The 23,676-nt window shown below is 49.7% G+C and overlaps 1 protein-coding gene across 1 annotated transcript in view; it reads right to left on the bottom strand.

Annotated features, from left to right (window-relative positions):
- The window catches only part of KIF26B (kinesin family member 26B), a 380,111-nt gene that overhangs the window by 96,247 nt on the left and 260,188 nt on the right, over positions 1 to 23,676 (bottom strand). Inside the window, exon 5 of the mRNA XM_036235366.1 lies at positions 15,392 to 15,575. Coding sequence (XP_036091259.1) covers positions 15,392 to 15,575 — 184 coding nt within the window. The remainder of the gene's footprint in view (positions 1 to 15,391; positions 15,576 to 23,676) is intronic.

The raw sequence follows: 23,676 nt of genomic DNA, 5'->3' as shown, positions 1-23,676 counted from the left end.
GCCGGGCAGGCCCCTGCACTCTGGGCCCCCAGGACATGGGCGTGTGCACGTTGCCGTTGTAAGCGTGACCCCTGCTCTCGGCTAGAGCAGAGAGGGTTAGCAGTCGGCAGGCTGTGCTCGAAAGCTTTTGCTTTGAAAGGAGACGAGGACGAGGAGTCAATGCTTTTACCCTTGATTTCTTTTTCTCCCTTTCTTTCCCTTAAATCTCAGCAAAAGCAATTGTATTCATTTATTCATTCATTCATTCACTCCTTCATTCCTATTTTACCTTATTCCGGAAGAGATTGTGTACAGCGAACACAATTGTCAGGTTACCTGCCATTAACCTGAAGGACCCTGAAGGAACAGAAAGCTGACAGTAGAACCCGTGGCTCTTTGGGGCAAGAGGGGGAGCCCGGAAGTGAGGGAAAGGGGTACGGGCTGGATTGAGAAGAATGCCAGCAGCAGACCTGCCTAACTGTTTGCCGTTCGGCCTTGGCTGGTCATGGCTGTGACAAGGGCTCGCCGACCTCCTGGGGGAACCGTGAACAGCTTCTCCACGAACATCTTCGAGCATCCTCCGAGCGGGGCCGCCGCGGCCGGCGACGCCATGGCCTCTGCTCCGTGCAGGTGCGTAGCAGAGGCTGAGTGGTGCCTGGCAGTGCTGACGTCACGGCCTTCATGTCGCGCCTGAACGAGATGACAGGTGCGAGGACCTCTGCGCAAAGCAGCAGCAAGAAGCCGCCGAGACCCTAGATTCAAGGTGCTCTGGGCGACAGCTGCCGCGATGGGCGGTTCCCTGCGCGGAGTGAACCTCCGTGACCCCTTTGCCATGAGACCCTGCTCTAGCCCGTGCACTGTGCGTGCGGACGACTCCGCCTTCCTCTCCTCGGGGCCGGTCTTCCCCGGGGAACCCTCTGCGTCTGCGGCTGCCCGGGCTGCTCCCCACATGCCCCGCTCTCCTCTCGCACCCCCACTTGCTGCCGGCCTGTGCCCCCACCACGGCCATCTCCTCCTCACAGCCGAGCTCAGCGTGGACACAGCTTTGCGCTGCTGGGCTTCAGCGCGGCCTCCTGCCCGCCCAGCGCCGCCCCTGATAACCGGCCTCCCGGGAGCCGAAGAGCGGGGCTCCCCAGGGCTCCTGCACACCAGCCGCGGGAGACAGCCCTTGCCCCCTCTCTGAGGCACCTTGATTTCTCCTGCAGGGGCTGGGGCCACCTGCTGTCAACCAGGCCTCCAGGGGACAGGACGGGACGACCTGCCTTGTGCCCGAGCACGGTTCCCTCAGGGGCTGTGATGTGCATGACGAGACCCCAATGTCCAGAATCTATCCAGGGTGAAGCCTGCACACACTTCACCATCGTCTGAAGAAAACTCTGCGGGGACAGGAGCGAGGGTTGGTGGCGAGAGGGAGCTGGCAGCTGGGAGGAAGATGTCTTCAGGCGAGACAGCTCACCTGACAGCTCGTCTAACGACTCAACAGTCACAGGCCGGAGTCCCTTGGGAGGAGAGGGACTGACGGGGTCACAGGTTCGCGTTTCCCCCCCTCCCAGAAACTGACGGGTCCCGAGCACCGCCGTGACGTTGGCGAGGCGTTTTAAACCCCTCTACCCCGTGAAAGCAACGCAAACCCCGAGTCGCCTCTTCGTTGTTCTTCTGATATAATCCAGAACAAACTGTAATGAGGGGGCTCACATCCGGCAATCTCTGAATTTTAAAACAAACATCGAGGCGGAATTCAAACGAAGAAACACCACGGCTTAGGTCAGACCCAAAGTAGCGCGTTGCCGGGCTCAGCATCGCATGCAAATCTCAACGGGTCTGTCTCTCCTCTGAAGAGAAGGGAAGCTCCGCAGGGAGCTGGGCACCCTGGGAGTATCCCGGCCTCCCTCCAGAAGGGGCGATGGCAGGCAGCAGGTGCTCAATGAACTGAGGCGAACGAGCCTCTGTGTATGCCAGGGAATGAACACCGAGGAAGGTGTTATCTAAGACACGGCTCCCTTCCTCCCCAGTCCGGTCTATGTGGGGGCGAAGGCCAGGGCATGGAGCTGGGGGCAGCAGAGGGGGTGTGGGCGGCGGGTAACGTGGGAGCCGGGCCTCGAGTGAAGAGCAGTGTTTGTCCAGGCCGAGGAATGAGGGAGGGACGATCACCCCCGGCAGAGGGACAGATGCAGAGGCAGGAAGGGGCCTGGAACGTCAGTGGCATGTGACATGTCACGTCGGGAGCCGAAATGTGACAGAATTGACCGGAAAAAAGTAGCCCGACTCAAGAACAAATCAAATACCCTTGTTGCTCACTGTCCAGTTGGTAGTAAAAACGGAAATGCCTTAAATTTTAATTTAAATGCTCTGAGCCGGCATCCACGAAGGCTTTGCTAAAACACATCATAGCTTCCAGCGTGCGCAGGGCAACGATGAGCTGTTTTTCTTACATAATCTGACAAGAATTCTGCCTCGACGCCTGTCAAAGATTTGAGAGCATCTTCGGTGATACTAAATCGCCCCAACGGAACAAGAATCAACTAACCCCGACCCCCTTATCGCCACGTCCCGAGCCCGGGGGTAAGGGTGACCCTGAGACTCTGACGCTGGGGTCTTCTGAGTGACCCCGCCGTTGTGCTTTGCCTTGCAAATGAACGTGTCTTTCCCAAGCATTGTGTCGTTATTCGAGTAAACAGCGACTGAAATTATTCCAGCAGAATGTGCCGAGCAGTCAGGCAAGATGATGGCGCGGTGGGCGCCCCGTGGCCACGGCTTCCTCAGCCCTGGTCCCGAGTGACACGCGTCTCCAGCGCCGGCCACGTGCGGGGAGGGACCGGGCATGTGGCTGGCCAGAAGCAACCCCTGCTGTCGGAGAGCTTGCAGAAGAGGGGCGAAGGGCAAACTCGACACAGCAAAATCTGTGCTGAGCTGGGGCCTGGGAAGGATAACCTAGAAAGGTGGAGGGCTTTCTATATGACCTTGAACAAGCCCTTTGCTTCGCCCCGCCTCGGACGGAGAGAAATACCACAACTTCCTTATCACATCCATCCGCTTAGGGGAGTTCTCGCCACAGGCTAAGGATGTGTGAGTTCTCTTAAGAAAGAGAACGCCACCACGACTCATTCGGACGAACTAATTGCAGGGGACTTGCAGGTAGCGCATCAAAGTATTAAAAATTAAACAAAAGTACATCCTCCCCTGCCTGCCACACGACCAGCTGTCATCACGACGCACTGTGAATACTGTGGGACTATTACAATGCACTCAGTAGAAGGAGAAGCTCACCGGGAAGCCAATTATCTTGCACAAATTTCAGCCTTATCTGTGATGATAAGCCAGAGTGATGATGATGATAATAATAGGTATTTTTAGTTTGAGTTGTCTACCTAGAGAATGGCGTTTAACTCTTTCGAACAGCAATTTCTGGGATTCTTAAGGGCAGAGACCATCTCGAACTCATGTGCGTATCCAGCACACGGAAGATACGTAATCCACGTGCACGGATCGGTGGACAGAGACACGGATGGCTGTGTGGTGTGTAAATGAACGAGGGATGGAGTTGGCAAAGGCAGCAGGAATGATCATAAAACGACTCTGCTATACTCTGCATGGAAATGTCTTTCGGTTCAGGGAGTTCTATCTGCCCGGCATACGGCTAAGCATTTGGGGGGACAGGAAAGCAGTGTAAATCAAGATCCCCACCCTCGAGACTCAGTGGAGGAGAGAGACCGTACCCGTAAAACATGACGGCAGTGCTGTATAAGGCAGTGAGTGGTAAACGGTTAAGGAGGAGACTCTGTCCTAGGGGTAATACATGGTATGAAACTTCAGAGGGGAGCAGGAGCCGGCGTCGGGGCAGATATGGGATGCTGACGGAAGTGGGCATTGAGCCGGATCTGGAAGAGCGGGTGGGCGTGGATGCAGGGGGCAGAGTGGTCCATGCTGAGAGGAACTAAGTGCACGGCAGGGCGGGTCCGGGGGGGCTGCTGCCCCCAGCATCGTCTCCACAGACCACGGCGCAGTCGGTGCAACATGCTTCTTCAAACAAAAGTTGAAATTCAACCATTTCTATTGTCACTGATATGGTTTTCCAGACACATAATTCTTAATGAAACCCAATCGCCCACACGGCTCAATATAATCTAGGATGTGATTAAATATCAAGCCCGCTCCGGGGGCCCATCCGTCATCCCCACCCCTCCTCCCTCACCCTGAGTCCTGAGTGTTCACTACTCTGGAATAGGGCTAAAGTTCAAGGGCTTTTTCCTTTCTCTCACAAAATTTAAACCCTCGTTCGGCTGGGCCCCTTTACGCAACCATTTTGAATATTAATTTACGTTCACTGGTTTGCTCCTTTAAGGGGAACGTGGGACCTGGAAGGCAATCCGCAAACAGCACGGTGACAATGACGAATCTCTCCGAGATGATGAGGGAAGAGGGGGGCGGCAGGACATGGGAACTGAGGTCGACGGCCCCGCCTCAGCCTCGGCTCCACGCCCGCCACCCGACAAACGCAGCAGCAGGGTGACAGCCGGGGACGTTTGTTACTGGGCCTTTTCTGGAACCAGAACGACCACGTCGGAAGTGTGCAGGGAGGCAGGCCCGTGTGCAGTGCAGGGGGCAGGCTCCAGGCTGGGGCTTGTGTCCCGACTCCGCCACGGACCGGGTGTGTGACCTCAGGCGGATCCCCCAAATCCGTGTCCCCTTCCTCAGATCTCAAAGGGCGGTGACAACAGCAAAGCCTTCCCGCAGGACCGTACGGGGAGTCTGACAAGTTAATGCAAGTAAAACACTCAGAACAGTGCCTGGCACAGGGAGATGGCCAGGGTAGGTCGTACGATCAGGAAAAGAACACCGGAAACAAAGACGTGGGGTGTCCCCCCACCCCCCGCCCCGCACGCTGAGAAGCTGGGCCACCTCTGCGAACTCTCTTGCCCCCTCTGAATCTCAGTGTCCTCATCTATCCGCAAGGTCTACCAACCCCCACCCCCACCCCGTCCGTACTGCCCGCCTCTCAGGGCTCTGTCAAAACTCGAGGGAGATGATGTAGTTGAAAAGGGGTGCAAGCTCCAAGGCCTGACACAATTGCGAAGGATCATCACAGCACGGCGAAGACCGGGATCGTGGTTCCGGCCATCACTCATTCGCCTAGTGTTGTTTGTGTGTCAAGTCGGCTGGTCTCCAGTACCCAGATATTTGGCCAAATATTATTTTAGAGATTTCTGGGAAGGTGATTTTTAAATCAGTAGACTTTGAGTAAAGCAGATTCGTCTCCATAATACGGGTGAGCCATGTCCAATCAATTGAAGCCTTACTAGAAAAAGTCTGCCCTCCCTGGCAGAAGAGCGAACTGTATGTACCAGCAGACAGCCTTTGGACTTGAACTGCAACTCTCCCCTGGGTTCCCCGCCTGCTGGCCTACGCTGTAGATTCTGGACTTGCCAGCCTCCACGATTGTTCTCCTCACCCTCCACTCCCCAATACACACACACACACACACACACACACACACACACACACCCCACACATCCTGTTGGTTCTACTTCTCTGGAGAACCTTAAAACACTTACTTATTGGGCACACGTATAGTACTCTGAATTCAAACGGGAACGAGAGAGATGTGGCCCTGTCCTCGTGAAGCTCGGGGTCGATAAAAGGATCCATTAAACATAGTAATATGGACATCGGTTATCTAAAGAGTGATGAATGTGATGGACAGAACTCAAAGTGCAACAAAAGCAGGTCAGGGGTCATCTGGGGGCGCCCGGGATGGAGCAGGCAAACGTGCTCCTCCCCAGGTACGCCGACAAGCCACCGTGAACACGCAGTCCTAACGAAGAAAACTGATGTACAAACCTAAGACGCTCATGTGGGAAAAAGGAGACCAGTTTTGCCGTCACCGGTTTCAACAACGACAACAACAAATACCTCTGTGATTAGCTGCAACTGGTACAGTCTAAAGACTCCATCAAATATCCATCGCTGGTGGTGAAGAGAGCCCAGCTGAGCCAGAGGTGGACAACACTTCTCAATAGTTGCCTGTAGCAGGAAACACAGCAGACCAAGGGAACAGGAAAAAAAAAAAAAAAACGTGAAAGGAATCGTATCTCTAGCACTAAATGCTATGATAAAGGTTCTAATTCTGCTTCTCGGAAAGTTGAATCCTCGAATTCGAAGATGGAATTTAGAGGTCAGTGTTGTGGACTGCGTGTCTGGCGTCTCTCCAAGGTTCATACGTCGACATTTTAACCCCCGAGGTGATGGTATTAAGACGTGGGGACTTTGGGAGACAAACATGTCATGAGGGTGGAACCCCAATAATGGGAGTAGAGCCTCACGAGAAGAGACAGGAGAGCTGGCTGGCTTTCTCTCCTTCTCTCTCAATCCCTCTCCCCCTCCCGATCTCTCCTCTCCATCACGTGACGTACAAGAAAGCGACTGTCTGCAAACCAGGAAGAGGGCTCTCAGCAGACACCTGACCTGCTGGCACCTTTACCTTGAACTTCTTGGTCTCAGAAATAAGTCTCTGCTGTTTCGGCACCCCAGTCAGTCTCTGGTATTTTTGTTACAGCAGCTGGAATGAACTAAAACAGTATCACAGAACAGAGCCAAGGTGCCTGAAAACGGCAGAGGGTCCTGACCTTGCGGCTCTGGGTAGCTAGGGGATTTTTACATCAGGAGCTATTTAGCAATCCAAAGAAAATTATGTACCAGAATGATTTTCTCCCTCCGTGATGATACACTTCAGTTCACTGAAGCCGCAGAAAGAAATTCAGATGCTTTGTTATGCAAGCCATTCAGCAGATAAGAAGAGCATTTGCTCCTCTGAGGCACAAAGGAAAACTTTCTAATTAACTCAGCAGTTTGGACTCCCCATTTTTTATAAAAACATGACTATCAATCTCATTTTAATGGGATAATTAGAGAAAATCATGATTAACTTTTCTTTTGGCCATTAGCAAGAGAAAGACTTAGAAAGATAAGATGCTAGAAATGTTAGCTTAAAATATGCCTCTATCCCCTTCTCTTTATATCGGTAATCGTCTAATTGTTCTGAGCCTGACTTAATATGTAGGTTTTGAGCAAGGAATGATCAAAAGCCCTGTTCTGGCATTAGAATCCACCTTATTGCCCTTTGGTTAATTGAGAAAGTGGCATTTATTGCAGGGAGAGTTCCCTCATTTTGTCTTGTGTGTTCAGTCCATAAGTCAGGATGCTAACTAGGGATTACGGGTATCCCAGGAGGCCCCAAACCTATCCTCCACTTATAATAAAGGACTCTAGCTTTGAAAAAGCCCCCTCAGAAAAATCACCTTCCTCTTCCTCTTTCTCTGCGTGTGCATGCCAACCACGCACGCACATGTCTATCATCTCTACTTAATACCTGAAGAAACAGAGCCAGTAGATTTAAGGCCAAAGGCCACAAAAGGGGTGGGGGGGAGGATTAAGAATCTCTCATTCAAATTCTGTCTTCAAGTCTTCATGATTGGTAAACTTTTACCTTCAAAAGTTTAAATTCTCCCACAAAAATGGGGTATCAAGTTATGTAATCTTTGGGGCCTCAGTTTCTTCGTATTCAGTATGAGATTAGGCAAGATGGACTTTGAGAAGACTCCTCAGCTAGGGGTACCAGCTGCACTTGCTCTTTGCCCGTTTGCCAGCAAGAGGCAGCGTCTTCTCCCAGACGTCACTCTCCTAAGGTAACCCGCATGCCGAGATGTAAGTGTTAAGGGTGGGAAATTTTCCAGTAAACCAGCATTAAGGATTTACTCAGATTCTGTTAACCTAGGTGTGGTAATCTGCTCAAAGATGTGCTAATGGCCAACTTCTGATTCTGTAATCTGTTTACTTGTTAACCAGGGTGTGGTTCTAGGCTTTATAAACTGCCTCTTTTGGGACCTAGGGCCGACTTCTTCTAACCTTGCATGGTAGAGAGAGTCAGTCGCGAACTGGCTAATAAAGGGTTATAATCCATCTCAGTTGGCTCCGTGGGTCTTAGATTTGAGCGAACCTCAACATAAGGGGAGTTAAGGACCTGTAGGGTCTCGTGGTTTCGATGTTCTCGGTGTTTCTGCCTCGTTCTCCCAGCTTCGTCATGCAGGACGGGTCCTACACAGTGTCGAATGCCTGATCAGGACTTCACAAGTACTAAGTAGAATTATATAAAACTATGCAACATGTTTTGAGTGTCCATTATGATTCCTTCTCCCAAAAAGTTTATGACCTCGTGAGGAGACAGTACAAACGCAGGTATCAGCTTCTGGAGAACTTCATGTCCCTGAAACTTAAACCGGAAGCTTTTCAGAAGACCTGCCTCCTCACCTCAAGCAGGCAGGGAAGTTCAGAGAACTGGACAATGCAGAATCTCCATAAAGAAAATGGATGTAAAATTCTCTTCCTCTTCCCGTGCTCTGAAAGCTACGATAATGAATGAAGCTAGGATATAAGACAGATAACTCTCTGAGCTGCAAGATCAAACTATTCCTTCCTGCCTACCCGGGGGTCCTGTCATTCAGGTTGCTCTGTGCAGAGACCTCTGGCAGAGGAACCTAGAAAACAAGTATTTTATATATAGCAATGTGCCATCCTATGAAAAATTGGATCTAATTAAGCTGAAATGCGCTGCTTACTCTTCTAGTTGTCCATTTAATAAGGAAATCCACAGAAAATTATATCCACACAACGTAATCAGCAGTATTAAAGGCACTCATGCTAAAATTAGAAACAAAAATGTCACGGAACTTTAGACGCGTTTCTCCATGACTTTTCTGAGTGGTGGTCTTCCATGGAGAGCATCCTCCTGCCCCTTCCCTTTCCTTTGCAAAAATGGAGACTACTAAATTCGAAAGTGGCATGGCAGGGGGTGTAGGAAAATGTCCCTGTGACTCGGATCACTGGAGTGTGCTCCAGGAGCAGCAGGCCCTTGGAGCAGCAGCACGTGCGTTTCTGAGCTCTAGGTTTCTAGGACCCAGCATACTGCATACTGCGCATGTGCAGCCCAGAGGTGGCCGGGCACTAGGACCAGTGAGGACGCCTCTGCCTCCGTGGGAAAAAAGAAACCTTGAAGATTAATGAGTCAGAACATTTTCCCCATGCTCCTTTCTCTTGAGATACAGGTTAGAGGAGGGGTCAAAATAAGAAAAAAAAAAAGGAGGGGAAAAATAACCAAACTTGAGCTACATGACCTTAGCAGGCTCAATCAAAACCAAGAGAGCTCAGAAAAGAACTGTAATTAGGAAGTGGAAGGTCCCACGAGTTTATTTCCCGGAAGAGCCGATAATTTAATGTACAAAGTTATCGAGCTGGCTATCCTGATGAATGTGCACACACGCATCATTTACACAGGCTTCCTCCGAAACCCCACTTCACCAAAATAGAAAACCCACAACTCATTGTCCCCATCCACCCTGTTTAAGGATGGAGTAGTCACTGGTGAATGAGAAGTGGAATCCAGAATTTTCCGTCACAATTGAATTCATTATTTCGTATCTACTTGAATTTAAAGGTTGGCACAAAGCTGCCTTCTTCTCTCCGATAAAGCTTCAGGATGAGAAATGGTAGAAATGATAATGTAGAATTCGACAGTTTGCATATTGTTCAAATACCCTGGCCCATGGTGGGCTGCAAGGCATGAACTGTTCTCCTCAATATAAATTTGAGTAAGGGATCCCTCTACCAGCCATTTCTGCTTGAATAAAAGAGTAAGTTCTACATTAGTACCTTTTTAAAAATCTTGTTTTAATCACATTTTTCTCTCTTGTCATTTTCCCCTTGTAATCAGAGTGCTGACTGAACAAGAATCTTGGCTTTTTCTTCCATATGGTGTTTCATAAGGGCTTAGTAACTGAATGACTTCTACCCTAAAAATGTTAATAAATGTGTAGAGTCTGTACTAAAAACCACATATGGTGCTTTTATTTTTTTTTCTATGCTATTAGTTTATACACCAAACGAGAGAAAGTTTAGAATTAAACTAAGTGTTGACAATATAGGACCTGGCGACATGAGCCCAATAGTGTGTGTGTGTGTGTGTGTGTGTGTGTGTGTGTGTGTGTGTGTATGTTTAAGAGAGAGAGAGAGAGAGAGAGAGAGAGAGAGATTATTTAGAGAATATATGTTTACACGTTTTAATAGGGGTCAAAATTATGCTGCTACTGGGTTTGAAAAGCAATGCCAAATAAGAGCCAGATGACTTCAAATCAAAGACTGAGAAGAGCTAAGACTCTAGGCTTTCTTGCATAAGAGAGAGAATCTGGCCAGACAAGGCAGTCTGCTTCCAAACTGCAAATCTGAGGACCTTGCCAAATCCCCGCCTTTGGGCAGCACTGCCCACAGAGGAGAAATCTCAGCGAAGCCGTTCAGAGACGTGCAGATGGGTGGGCATGGGTGGCGATGGGGACCCACTGAGTAGATACCGCTCACCCTTCTTCGACTCATGCTAGGCTAAGTGGGGGTCATGAGCAGAAGAGCAGAAGGGAACAGCATTTGTAACACAGAATGGTTGAGGCGGAACCCAGGCAAACATTTTCACAGGAGCCTAGAGTGTGTGCGGGTCAGGAGACGCCCTCCTCTTGCTTCTCAGGGACGTGGCCCCGAGCGGCCGACCGGCTCCCGTGCACGGACTGCCCCGTGCAGCGTCACCCACGGCAGCGCCTGCAGCACGGGTATGTCCCCAGCTATTCACGAACGAACCAGGTCTAACAAGCCCTCCTCAGCCGGTCCCAGCTTAATTTCCCATAATTCTTCTTCGTGTTTGCTCCAACTGAATTTTTATAATCTTTCCAAATTCTGTAGAGTCTGTTCTCTTGCTGGTAGTACTCACCTACAAGGGTTTGCTTCTATTCCCAGAACATGTTTTGGGGGAAAAAAAGATTAGATGCTGATCATTCCACCCTCATGAGAAATTCCTGGAGAGTATCAAATAACAAAACAAAACAAAACAAAACAAAACAAAACAAAACAAAACACGGTTCCCCTCCCCTTCATGCTTTATGTATTCCCCTTTGAGTAAATTAACCAGCTCGGAGAGGGATTCTCATCACCAGGGTAGTTGCTGCCATTACCATTCTCACTTTCAAAAGCGTTTATGAGCTGGTTTCCATTTTGTTTGTAGGTTTATTTTGTTCTTTAGATTCCACGTACAAGTAAAATCATGTATTTGTCTTTCTCCGTCTGATTTATTTCACTTAGCATTATCCATGTTGTTGCAGATGGTAAGATTTCATTCTTTTTTTGCGGCTGAGTAATATTCACTTCATAAGGTATATAAATGTCTAATTATTATGTTGTACACCTGAAAATAACGTATTGCTGTATATCAACTGTAACTGAAAAATAAATTTAAAAAAATAATAAAAGCATTTATGCACCCATGGCATGGCTGCAGAATCACGCACTGAGTGAATTAAACAGATAATGTACTTTGCTTTAGAAGCTTACAACCCAAGACAAAGAACTCTGACACTAAGCTCTGACACACCAACAAATGAGCCTTAAACGTAGATGTTAATTAATTGTGCAAACAAATTTCACTAAGAGCATTTACTGACTTAGGAGAAGGAACCCTTTTCAAACAGATTAGAAGTATCATTTACATATAAGCCAAATCAATGAAATAAAAACAGGGACTAAGTTGCTTTGATCCACTAATCATCTTTGTCTGTTCATTACGAATGTCTTTTCAAGGCCGCTTAGTTGTATAGTTTCTTTACATAACTTCAGAGTTAGACTGTATTATCTTAAGTCTATGGTCCTGTGAATCAAACTGTCCTTCATACTGGCACAGGTTGGTAAAGTGTCTCATGGGACTAACGCACTGGACTGCGAGCGTGCGAGGGCGGATTCTGCCTTGTCCGTCCACGGTCACAAGCCTAGTGCCCGAAGCAGTCCCTGACATGTCGTCGGTCCTCCGGAAATACGTGCAAGAGTCGCTCTAGCTGCTGAGTGTCTAGAGGTGTTTCCTGGGTTGTGTGTGAGCTGTTTCAGCTCCAAGTATCCTGAAGCCGCCTCAAATTCTTCCAACACCATGGCCTCCAGAGAAATTTCTTCCTCAGGAAGTACTCAGAGGCCAGGTGTGACTCGGTGGAGGGTGGGGGGCTCTGCTGCCGGAAACGGTGGGGAGCGGGGCCGAGGGAGGGGCGGGATGGAGTGCCCTGGTCCGCCCTGGGTCTGCTCTTGACTCTCACGGCCCCTTCTCCCCCAACCGTGACTCTGAGGGAAGCGCGTCCTCTGCTAGATGGCGGCAACTGGTTCCCAGTGTCCACCCCGAATTTGAAAGGTCGTGTGTATCAGTGAGATAGAAGGTCCTGGAAAACTTCTTCTCTTCTCTGGGCCTCGAGACAGCTGCCCTAAAGAAACTCCTCGGAGCCCTTCCATACCTGTGAAAACCGCCCTGGTTTCCTGAGGAAGTCCTTGGGGGCTGGGCCATGAGAGGTGGGGGTTGCGCTGGGCTTGCTCCCCACCCCCACCCCAGGAGGCCCCAGCTCCAATATAATTAGGTTCCTTTTGGCAAATTCAATCCCGCTTACTTACTTCAAACATACCGATTTATATATAGCGCCCGATTATTTATGTTCCATACTAAACGCCGCTGTATTTCTTTGAGGTGTTGATATGTACGTTATGCAACGAAGATAAATTGAGGGATGTTTTTCTATGTGAGTAAAAAGAAAGACAGTTCTTACTTTTAGTGGGATGTGGCGGGGTGGGGGGGCGCGTTGCAGGAGTCTGGGAGGTGGGCCTCCTACAGGAGAGCAAAGGCCTCCAGCACTGTGAGCGGCGGGCGCTCGTGCAAGGGGCAGGGCGGGGGGCGTGCCTACCGCCATCCCGCACTCGCACGTCTTCGAGTGACGAGTGTATGACTGCGACAGCCTTCCCGGGCTCACCCTCCCTCCGTCACTTCCTCCCCACCGAGGCCCACCCGCCCCAGGCACAGCACGTGGCCACTGGTCAGACAGAAGCCACCCCTTCCCGTCACCTTCTGTGACAGCCGGCCTGATGACCCCACCCGTGACACACTCCCATGGGCACACCCGGGGCTCCCTGCCACTCCTGGCTGGTCAACGTCATCTCTTGCTCTCCCATGCGAAAAATCACTGGATCGTAAGGGAGCCAGGGGCCTGATAGCGTCCATTAAAAAAACAAGTGCACGATTTGCCAGCTTTAGTTTACTAACGGTTATCATGTCAATTGCAGCCATTCCCGGCCTCATACCTGCTCGCCTGTGATTATACGCACATCCGGTCACTACACACGGCGTGTCACAGAACCAGCGCCCCCCAAACGACTGTGGTGCAAGCGCCGGGTCCTCCTCCCAGCCACTGACACCCTCAACACTCTCTGCTGGTTCCGGCCCTGGCTCGGCACCCCGCTCTCCTCGTCCCAGAGGTCCAGGGAGGCGGGCTGGGGGTGGCGGAAGGAGGGGACAGAGGCCCTGGGTTTGGGGCCCGGGCCAACCTGAAGATGTACCTACTCCGACCCTTTTAGGAACCACTAACAGGGCCACTGTCAACGACGCGGGAAGACAGTTCCCTCAGCGGTTCAATTGGGGGGGCCCTGGACAGGCCACGCTGGGGCGAACAAGCACCCCGTTTTGGCTGACAATCTGGTGCCTCTTCCAAGAGAGCATTCACACGTGTGCTCACATTTACTCAGGAGAGACGCCGAATGCCACTCGGAGTCCGCGGGGACGACTTCGCTTCGTCCAGGGCCGCTCGGCGTTGGCACTGAAGTTCCAAACTCCCGTCGGTGAAACAAAAGCCCGCACGCGCTTAGGCAGGGTTCAGATGGCAAGTTCTAGGCTATGCGGGCCTTACCATAGTTAAAAACTTAAAACAGTGACTCGTGCCCGCCGTCCTTAGAAGGTGACGTGCCCAGCACCCGTCACTCCTGCCCTGTGCCCCTGTGGGGGTGTCGCGGTCCTTCCCCAGCAGCCCCCACTCCCCCCACCCCCGGGAGGAGTCCTGGTCCACACACTGTTTCCTGCATCTCTTCCCCCGGCTGTCGATGCTCGATGCTCGACACTCACGCTGACCCGGCCCGGGCCGCTGCTCGCTCAGCTGCCTTGTTCCCGGCCTCACCTCTGGGCCCGGGCAAGATCAGCTGACACCTACATGTCCAAGTGACGTCATGGAAAACTCCAGGACTGGATGCTTTCCACTAGAGTGAGCATTGCTCTAGTCTACGTAATCTTAGAACTGGCGCACGGTTGGGAAGCGTTAACGTAGCAACTTAACATCTTCCCAGTGGCGTGGCGGCGAGCACGGGACGAGGCAGCAAACACTGAGACGGGAGAGAAACGCCAGGGGAGGAGGGCAGAGGCAGCCGGGGCGCACTCCAGAGGCGTTCGCAGCTAGGCGGAGGGCACCGAGGACCGCGAGCTTGGGACACGCAGCTAGGCGGAGGGCACCGAGGACCGCAAGCTTGGGACACGCAGCTAGACAGAGGGCACCGAGGACCGCGAGCTTGGGACACGCAGCTAGACAGAGGTCACCGAGGACCGCGAGCTTGGGACACGCAGCTAGACAGAGGTCACCGAGGACCGTGAACTTGGATAACTATGTTTGAGGGTCAAGGGGAAAGGGACTTCGTGGCTTAAGTTAATAAATCTCAGTCTGCAGATTTTAGCAGCCCCTCCGCAAGACCTGCAGCTGGCCAGAACGCGGCCTGGGCCACCCGCGGTAAGTTGGCGAGGGACCGGTGGGTGAGCTGTATGGACCATCCTGTTTCTGACGAAAATAAAAGCCACCTCTTTCTTTAGCTAAACGTTTTTTTTTATATATCTTGGCTATTTACCAGTTGAAAAGTGAACCATAAGTTGCTTCGCCCAGACATTTATCTCAGAAGAGAGAGTTTAAAAGTGACATCGACAAGCCGTGTTATCCCAAACACGGCCAAGCAACACTGCGCACTGGTGTTCCTACAGCTCTTTCTAAGTATCTGTAACAATTCAGGATTGCATTTCTTGGCTAGGACGGCACAAGTGAACACGCTCCCCAGAAATCCCATCCGTGATCTGGTTCGAAAGCAGAAGTTGTGATTTCTCTGAAGGTGGAAAAAAAAATTTTAAAAATGAAAGTGTCACTGGGAATTTATGAAGCGTCTTTATGTCTTATTCCTGGACTGTCTTCCCTGGTCTCCTGCTTCTCTGACTTCTGTCCTTTGTACCTTCGTGTCTTTTGTTTAAATGGTTACAGTTCCGTGAACAAGGCCAAATCCAATCAGATCTCCAGTAACGAGGGTCTTAATCTGCTATTTAGTATGTGGAACCACAAAAATTTGACAGCACTCACACATGAACTTCATGTTGCCTCCCTTTTTCCCTCCATCGTCTTCTCGTTTTAACAGGCAACCCAGAGCCCTGGTTTTGTTCTCCCCCGGACACAGAACCCCACACACTGAGCCGACGCCCGAAGAAAGCAGAGGCGCCTACCTTGCCCAGGCCCGGGGCGTCCTTCACCTTGTTGACGGCCCTCAGCAGACAGGGCGGGGCCGGGGGAGGGGAGGTCTGCAGAATGCCGCTGAAGCTGGTCGCGAAGAGAGGCGGCTCCGCGGCGGAGGACGCGGAAGGCCGGTGTTTCTTCTTTTTAGAAGACAGATTTAACTTCTGGGCAGCTCTGGAAGGAAAGATGCAGAAAAGGAACAATGAGGCTGGAAGTAGGGAACCATCGGAGATGCTGGGGGCTACTTTATTTTCTTTTTCTTAAAGAACCTCCTAGTTCTTGTCGGAAGCTTAACAGCTCTCTCTCCGCCCTCTGTGCACGCTGTAGCCGCCCCGTACCCCAACGGAGTGAACTCAACGAGCGACCGATCATTTACACAGCAGAAACAAGCCGTCAAAGCGCCTCGCTCTGCAACCGAGATTTACAAAGACGTGTCTGTTACCCACAAACACTCGGCTGAAGCATGAATAAAAGCTGGTCGTCTTTGGGGATAAACAGCACCTATTGGGTTAATCACACCACAATTCCTCTAGTATAAACTCAAGTGGGAGAGACCCTACGAGTTGTTTAGAAATTCTAGCACCTTGTAAAACCCAGACCAGGCTGACGGAGAGCCGCGTGGTGGCCGATCGGCGTCTGCTCCGTATGTGTTTGTGGAAGAAAAACATGAACCCCTGTGCGAGGGGGAAAATAAATCACACCGGTTTTAGAAACATGACTCCAGATCGGGATCAACCGCAGCCGGGGTGCAGAGGGCCGAGACCTCAGGCTCGCGGTGCAGGGCGGCCTTTCACTGCAAAATGCAATTTATGGGCGAGCGCAAGGAGCGAGGGGGTCAGCGCCAACAAAGGTGAGGCTCGGGCTGCCAGCAGGGAGGAGGGGGTGGGGGTCTGCCACCCCACTAATGCCGGTCGTTCACACCACATCTTTCCTCGTTCGAATGCTCTGTAACACTGAACGGCGAGGCAAGGACCGCGTGAGGCAAAGGCATCTCGGGCTACGAGGGACTCATTTCCGGATTAATTCTCCCTGTTTTCACACCCGACTCTTGTTTGAAGGACAAGATCTTTCTTATCAAATGTCATTAAACATGTGAGCTGCTGCTTAAAACAAGTGGATTATCATGACTTAACTCCGCGGATCAAAACCTTACACCCCATCCAGCGACCTCACCAATCACGTAACAGGTCACAAGAGACGCAGTTCAGAAAGATAAAATCAGCTCAGCCCGTTTGTACCACCCCCCCCCCCCATCGTAATGATCTGGAAAAGCAAGTTTTAATTTTGTATCAGTAATTATCATGCTTCTGACAAATCCCGTTAGCTACAAAATTGCCACTGCACAAATATAGAAATACCATTCCAAAGCTTAATTTTTCCTAGCCGTAACACCGAAAACTGATTGCACAAGAGTGAAATACAGAGGAAGGAGATACAAGAGGAGTAACGGATTTTGCTGGAAGGATCCCCCCCGCCCCCAGCCCCTAGTTCCAATCCCACGTGCCAAGCTCAGGGAACTACAGTCACTCAAACGAAGGGCACGGGAAGGACAGCTACGCAATTTCTGTTTCGCTAATCAGCGAAAAAGAAAAAAATTAGGGATAATTTTTATTTGTCATGATCTCATGGCCACTCTTCCTGATGCCTTCTGTCTACAATGAAAGGCGAAGCTTTCTCGTTCGATGACGTAATGAGTCCGGTGCGTCTCTTAGCAGTTTTCGTTCCTCTTTGAGATTCTTTCCCCGAACCGGCAGCGACTCATCCAGACACGTGTGTCCACATCGCGTTCTTTTGACACGGGTTCCTTTGCTCAGAGACCCCTCGCTGCTTTCGAGCCGGGCCAGCTGCATCCCGGACAGTTAGAAGGAAGGAGGAGGGTGATCCGCTAGTCATCGAAAGGTGGCATTTCTCCCCTTGCATTAGGATTCTTTTGTCCAGGGGCAAAAGGACCCAGTGGTTGCCGTGATTCCCACTCCGCGGCCAGTCGGGGTTCCCAGGCTAGACGGGGAGAGAGGGGAGAAGGGAAGGGAAGGGAAGGGAGGGCTCCCGAAAGGTACGTTAGAAGCGGTAGCTAGTTATCTGCTGGTGTCTTCCTTTGTCTTATTTCGACCACCCAGGTCCACACGTCCCTCCGCACGCACAGACCCTGCACAAGAGGACAGTGAGGGTCCTCGAAATTAAGGCACATGAAGGACACACTCAAGGACATTCTCTCTCTCTCTCCCTCTCTCTCCTACGACATCAATTTTCGCTCCGTACTAGAGCGTCCCCAGCGGCGTTCCAACGTGCTGCCGGAAACGGAAACACAAATCCTCCTGGTGATGCTTCTGCCCCGGTCAGCTGTCCTGGTTCCCTGCTCGTCTTGCAGGAAACGCATGGACAGTGTTGCATAGACTTGCTGTCTCCCAGGCCCCTCCTTCTCCTCCTTGTCGGCTCGTTCTAATGAGGTGACCGTCCTACTGCCCCTCTGAAACGGCTCTCGTCGAGGCCGCCAATGGCCCCGTGGCTGCTAAACACGACGGTGTTCAGCCCCATCTTCCTTGACCTGGACTGAGTCCATCCTTCCTCCTTGGCGTAGTTTCTTCTTTATGCTTCCGGAACATTCCCGGTCAGTCTTTTCCAGTTTCCTCTGCTGGTTTCTTCTCTTCTCCTCCACCTCTCAGTGTTGGGGTGCCTTAGGGCTCAGTCTTTGGTCCCCTTCACTTCTACACTCAACGTCTTGCTGTCTGCTTCCAGGATCACAATTTAAATAACATTGTTATGTCTGTGGCTCTTAACTTTTTAGTTCCAACTCCCTCTTCAACAATTGTTTCCTTAAAATCCACATGCCCGCAGCCTTCCTGTCTCAGAGAACGGCAGCTCCGTCCCCGGGACGGCCCCAACCTCTGTGACCCCTCGTCTCACACCACACTTTCGATCCATCAAGGCATCTTGTGGGTCTAACTTCAGATCCGACCCCCTCTCACCACCTTGACCGCTGCCATCCTGGGCCAGGCCAGTGGCCTCTGGTGTCTGGATTATTGCAATAGTTTCCTAACTGGCCTCCTTTCTCCCATTACCTCACCTGTCACTCAACTATCCTGCACACCGTAGCCATAGTGATTCTTTTAAAACATAACTGCTTAAGACCCTGCATTTTGCTTCTTGTCACATAGTAAAACCAAAGTACCTACGGCGGCCAGTCGGGCCTTACCTACGCCCCCTCTCGTGTCCCTCAGACCCTGTGCTGCCGCTATTCTCCCTTTGTTCACTCTGATCCAGCCACACTGGCCTCCAAATACTCCCGGGGCGCTCCCACCCCAGGGCTGAGCAGGCTCCTGCCTCAGCCTGGAATGCTCTCGCCCAGACGGAGAGGCACAGGGCTCCCTCTCGTGTCTCCTTAAATCGTTGCTCAAATGTTACCTCGTCAACGAACCTACCCGACCTGCCATGGCAGACGGTTCTCCAGAGATGGCTGCGCCAATACGTACTCCACCCCGCACGCTCTTCCTCTGACACCGACACTTCTCCATCGAGGGCCGGGGTCCTCTGTCCTTCTCAACCCCAAGTGAAACTTTGCGATTTCCTTGACCGAGAGAATATTGTGGGGATGACACTCCAAGGCATTTCCGGGACCAGGTCGTAAGAGGTCATATGGCTTCCCCACGGCTCTCTCATCCTGGGAACCCAGACTCCACGTGGTGAGAAGCACAGGCCACATGGAGAACGTGAGGACTGCAGGTGACTGCCAGGGCCAACTACTTGACACTTGAGTAAATGAGCTTTCAGATGATTCCAGACGCCATCCTTCAAGTCTTCTAAGGCCCGAGGCATTGTGGGGCAGGAATAAGCCATCCCCATTATGTCTTGTCTAAGTTTCTGAACTCCGGAAATCATGAGAGGTAATAAATAGCCACTGCTGCGTTAAGCCACTGCGCTGTAGGAATAACTGGTTACGTAGCCATGGTCAAGGATATGCCACCTGCTCCCAATCTCCTGCTGCCCCTGACCCTGCTCGCCTTGCCCACCCGTCCTCGCCACCAGGGCGCTTCTCGTCCTCAAACACAGCAGGCGATGTACTTAGTTATATTAATTAATGTCTGTTTTCCCTCTGGAAGGTACGTTCCAGTAGGGCAGAGAGTTTATTACATGTTTGTTGAATGAATGAATGAAGACTGAAGGTTAGCCTGAAGCATGTCGACCCGGAGAAAGTGGAAGGAGGGGGCTTCTAAAAAAAAATAACGATCTTAAGAAAATGAATAAATTATATGTGGCAGTAAAGGCTTTTAAGCAAGAATGTCAGTCAATTTCATAGGCCAGCTTTCTGAGCCTCAGAAAACCTTGTGAGGAAGGTAACAGTACTCCCATTTACTAGACAATTCAATGAGGCTTACGTCGTTAAAGCCAGAGCCCTTTTAATATCCGACTTGAACTTGAACATCCTGCTTCTTCGATATTAAGTAGATAATAGACAGCTTACTCAAGGTTTGATAATGTTTATAATGTATATAAAGGGCCTAGCGCAGCACCGGGCATATAGTTGGCATTCAATAATACTATCATTGTTGTCATTATTACAAATATTATTATATATAAAGCCTCGATTTCTGCATAGTTAGATACAGAAAAAATAGTATCTATCTTTATAGAGTTTCAATGAAAATTCAGTAAGAGTTCATGTCAAGGGGTTCGTACACAGGTAGAACTTAACAGATGATGGAGTTTCGGAGGTAAGTGGTGGAGTCCAGACCGAATCCAGGTCTGCGTGCCCAGCACGGTGCCCCGACATCTCTGAACACGCAGCGAAACAAGCAGCCGAAGTGTAAAGGGTGTATAAGCAGAAGGGACATCTTTGTAAAAATCAGACAAGCCATTCGTGATGGGTCTGCTTCACGAAACAGTCAGCCTCTTGTCACTAGAAGTTTCCAAGTCGTGGCTAGGGGATTTCAAGGATAAGTATGGGTACATTTGGAAAATCAGATGCTTTCCAAAATCTCATCGAATGCAGAGATTCTGAAATCACCCTGGAATCTCTATCCCATTTAGGGGGGCCCCTGTCGGCCTCGAGGCAGAAAACCAATAATGGGGAGGGTTATTTGAAGAATACATGGAAAAATTATTGCCTTCTTAAAACATGTACAATAAATATACCAAAGGAATTCCAGAATTTAGAAATTAATAGAAATCACTTTTGTATAGCCGTATATTCCATAAGATTTTAATTTCAACATCATTATAATCAGCTGTCTCAAATCTAACTTCTATGTCCCCATTTCTTGGGATCCAGTGGCTTCTGCTCTTTTTATAGAGCACTTCGGTGACATGCAGATAGGAGAAGGTGAAGGTCAGAAATCACTCATGTGTAATTGCATTATTCAGTGACATAATGGAGAGCAGTCAAGAAAGAATCGAAAAGGTAAAGACGTTTTGGCTAGAAGCATATTTTGTGTAATGAATGCCTTACACGTTCTTTTTCAGGAGAAAAACAAATGGGCGAGTTGCTTTTAGAAGATTTCAAACAACAAAAAAAAATTAATCTAAGAAGCTATTATAAGCAATAGTTACTTGTCTCCTTCTAACCATGAAGAGTAGCCCATATTTCCTAAAGCTATTCATCCCAGCACGCATGTTTAAATATCCATGAGCTTCATTTAATTCTCTGTGCCTTATTTCAAGAAAAAAGATAGTCTCCCTAGCAGGACGACATTAATATTTACTGAACACCTAGAAGGAAAGTGGTGCCCCGCTAAGCAGTATCGGGCCGTGAGGAGAAGAGCAATGGCGTGAACTTGGCGAAAACTGAAATCTACTGAGCTCGATCCTTCCCTCTGAACGCCAGCCTTCTCCCTCCGTATCCTGACTCACCTCACCCAGGAGACGACCATCCTAACACGTCAATCTGTGATGACATATGAATTCAGGAATCAGTTTAGAACTGACATAACCATCGCTTGGGACGGTGACTTGTTCTCGTTGGCTAGATCAACCCAGATCTTTTTAAGAATGAGGTAAATAAGTATCTGGTGAACGTCATCAGTTTAGGCGGGGGAAAAGCCTTAAGTCTCGATTATATTGATTGGAGGGAATCTTATAGATATTTTCTGACTTTGTTTTATTTATTTTTTGTTCGTTTGTTTGTTTGTTTGTTTGTTTGCATTTGTGTGATAGACTACTTGACCTTGGAATTTCAGAATTGTAGGGTGTTTAAATGGAAAACTCCTCAGTCTAAGTGCATCTCATGAGAACTAAACTTGAGTCCATCAACCTCGGTGTCTAGGGATAACTAAAATATCAACAGTCTTCTAAGCATTATTAGTTTCATGGAGAATAGAACTTTACTTAGGGAACAGGCAAGAATATCAGACAGTATAATCATTTTTTTTTTTTAAGAATTCTCTATCCTTTTAAAAATGCTATGCCCTCCCCACCCCATGTGTTGCTAACCACACCCCGAGAGCATTTTATCTTGTCTGCGGCGGGTGTCCCAATGTGGGATGCTCAGGCAGGTGAGGAAAGGTTTATAAAAATTAAGGTTGTTCAAGCTCTACTGAATTGGACCCAGGCAATTGATCGGTGAGACAGTCACTGAAAAACCACTCAAGAGGAGGGCAGGGCGAGGCCCCCGGGACGGTCACATCTGCTGCACGGAGAGTCCCGAGCCAGGTGGGGGCAGGGGCGGCAGTGACAGAGTCTCCACTGTCAGCATATAAAAGACAATCCAGGCTACAATTTAATGTGACAACGGCTGGGGCTGCCATGGGCCCCGATGGCCCACATGCCATTATAAACCATTTCAATGCTCCGAGGATTAAGACTCTCTGATAATGAGCAAAGACACGACGGACCAGAGCAGCCCCTAGGAAATCCATGGGGTCAGTGACACAGGGGTAGAAGAAAATAAGACAGATGATAAGTAAGGAAGATGTGTGACAAGAACCAGCGGTCTGAGGCAAAGCTTCCGGAAGCAGCTAAGATATCCATCTACGTGTAAGAATGCACTACGTACGCGTCTTCTTGAAATAACGCTTATTCAAAAGGGTCCTGGCCCTGCCATGAAGCATGTTAGTCATCTTGGAAAGTCTCCAAATATGGAATAAGAGCATCTTCTTTCACCTCTCCATTTTCTAATTGGCTGTCACCAAGGTCATTTCCATGTCCCCAGAGACGGAAAGCATATGGGTCTTGGGGTTTTTCTGATTTTTATGTAAATGATCGATTTCATTAATGCAGGAAAATAATTCATGACATGACTTCAAATAAAATGTTTACTGCTAGGAGGCAAAACACGGCTGACCATCAGCCTCAAACAATATTGTGTTAAAACACTACGGCCAGACACTGTTATAATTTGAAAATGGATCGATTTTCGCAACTTAACGCACAACATCAAGCCATCGTGATTATTATGGTGAATTTCCTCTTAATCTTCTCTTACGAATCTACCCACTTTCAAGGGCTCGTCCATGGCGCCCTCACCGACTCCTTCGGGGGTCAGCATCCTTTCCCCTGAAACCTTACGTCCGGTGGTCTTGAGAGCACATATCTCAGGGTTTCACGCTTAACGAGACGCCGCTTTGCCGTGTGGTCCTTCACTTCTGCAGGTCACGAGTGCTGCCTCCGCTGCGTTATTACCTCATCGAAGGCCAATACCACTGTTTCCTTTCTTCTGTAGCTCTCAGACCCGCCCCGGGGCTTTGTGCCTCGTCGATGAGCTAGTGTGTCACTCAGCGCTTCTCAATCGACCCAGCCTTTGGATGGACACTAGCAAACGCTAAGGCCCAAGGTTAAGTAGCCTGGAGTTCTAGATGATGCTCAGACCGTGGAAAGTTTCACTCTTTCTAAAGCACTTTCCGCACATCGCCACATCCGTCCTCGCTCAGCCTTGCGAGGCAGGCAGAGGGGGTATTTGTATGGCAAATTACAGATTTTAAGAAGTCTCAGAAGTTATTGATTTCATCCATGGTCACAGAACCAGTGATTCTCTGCGATTAGGATTCAAATTTTCTGTTTTCTAGACCCAGGATCTTTCCGATACATTATGCTATTATGCCATTTGCTAAATGAAAGCAGTTATTTTATTTCATTTGGGCAAAATAAAACCAAATGATAATCATTTGTTTAATAATGAAGACCGAAAAAGCAGTTACATATTTTTGTATGTAACTCAAATCAAATCATATATAAGCATTTACCAATTACTGATCTAGTTGCTTAGCAACATACCTGCACCTCACAGGGGAAAAACGTCTCAGCTGAGTGAGTTAGGTCATGCCCAGAATTAGGATGTGAAAAGCAA

The sequence above is a fragment of the Rousettus aegyptiacus genome, unplaced genomic scaffold, assembly GCF_014176215.1.
Source record: "Rousettus aegyptiacus isolate mRouAeg1 unplaced genomic scaffold, mRouAeg1.p scaffold_m13_p_18, whole genome shotgun sequence".
NCBI classification, from domain to species: Eukaryota; Metazoa; Chordata; class Mammalia; order Chiroptera; family Pteropodidae; genus Rousettus; species Rousettus aegyptiacus.
This window is presented reverse-complemented; position numbering and strand designations above follow the sequence as displayed.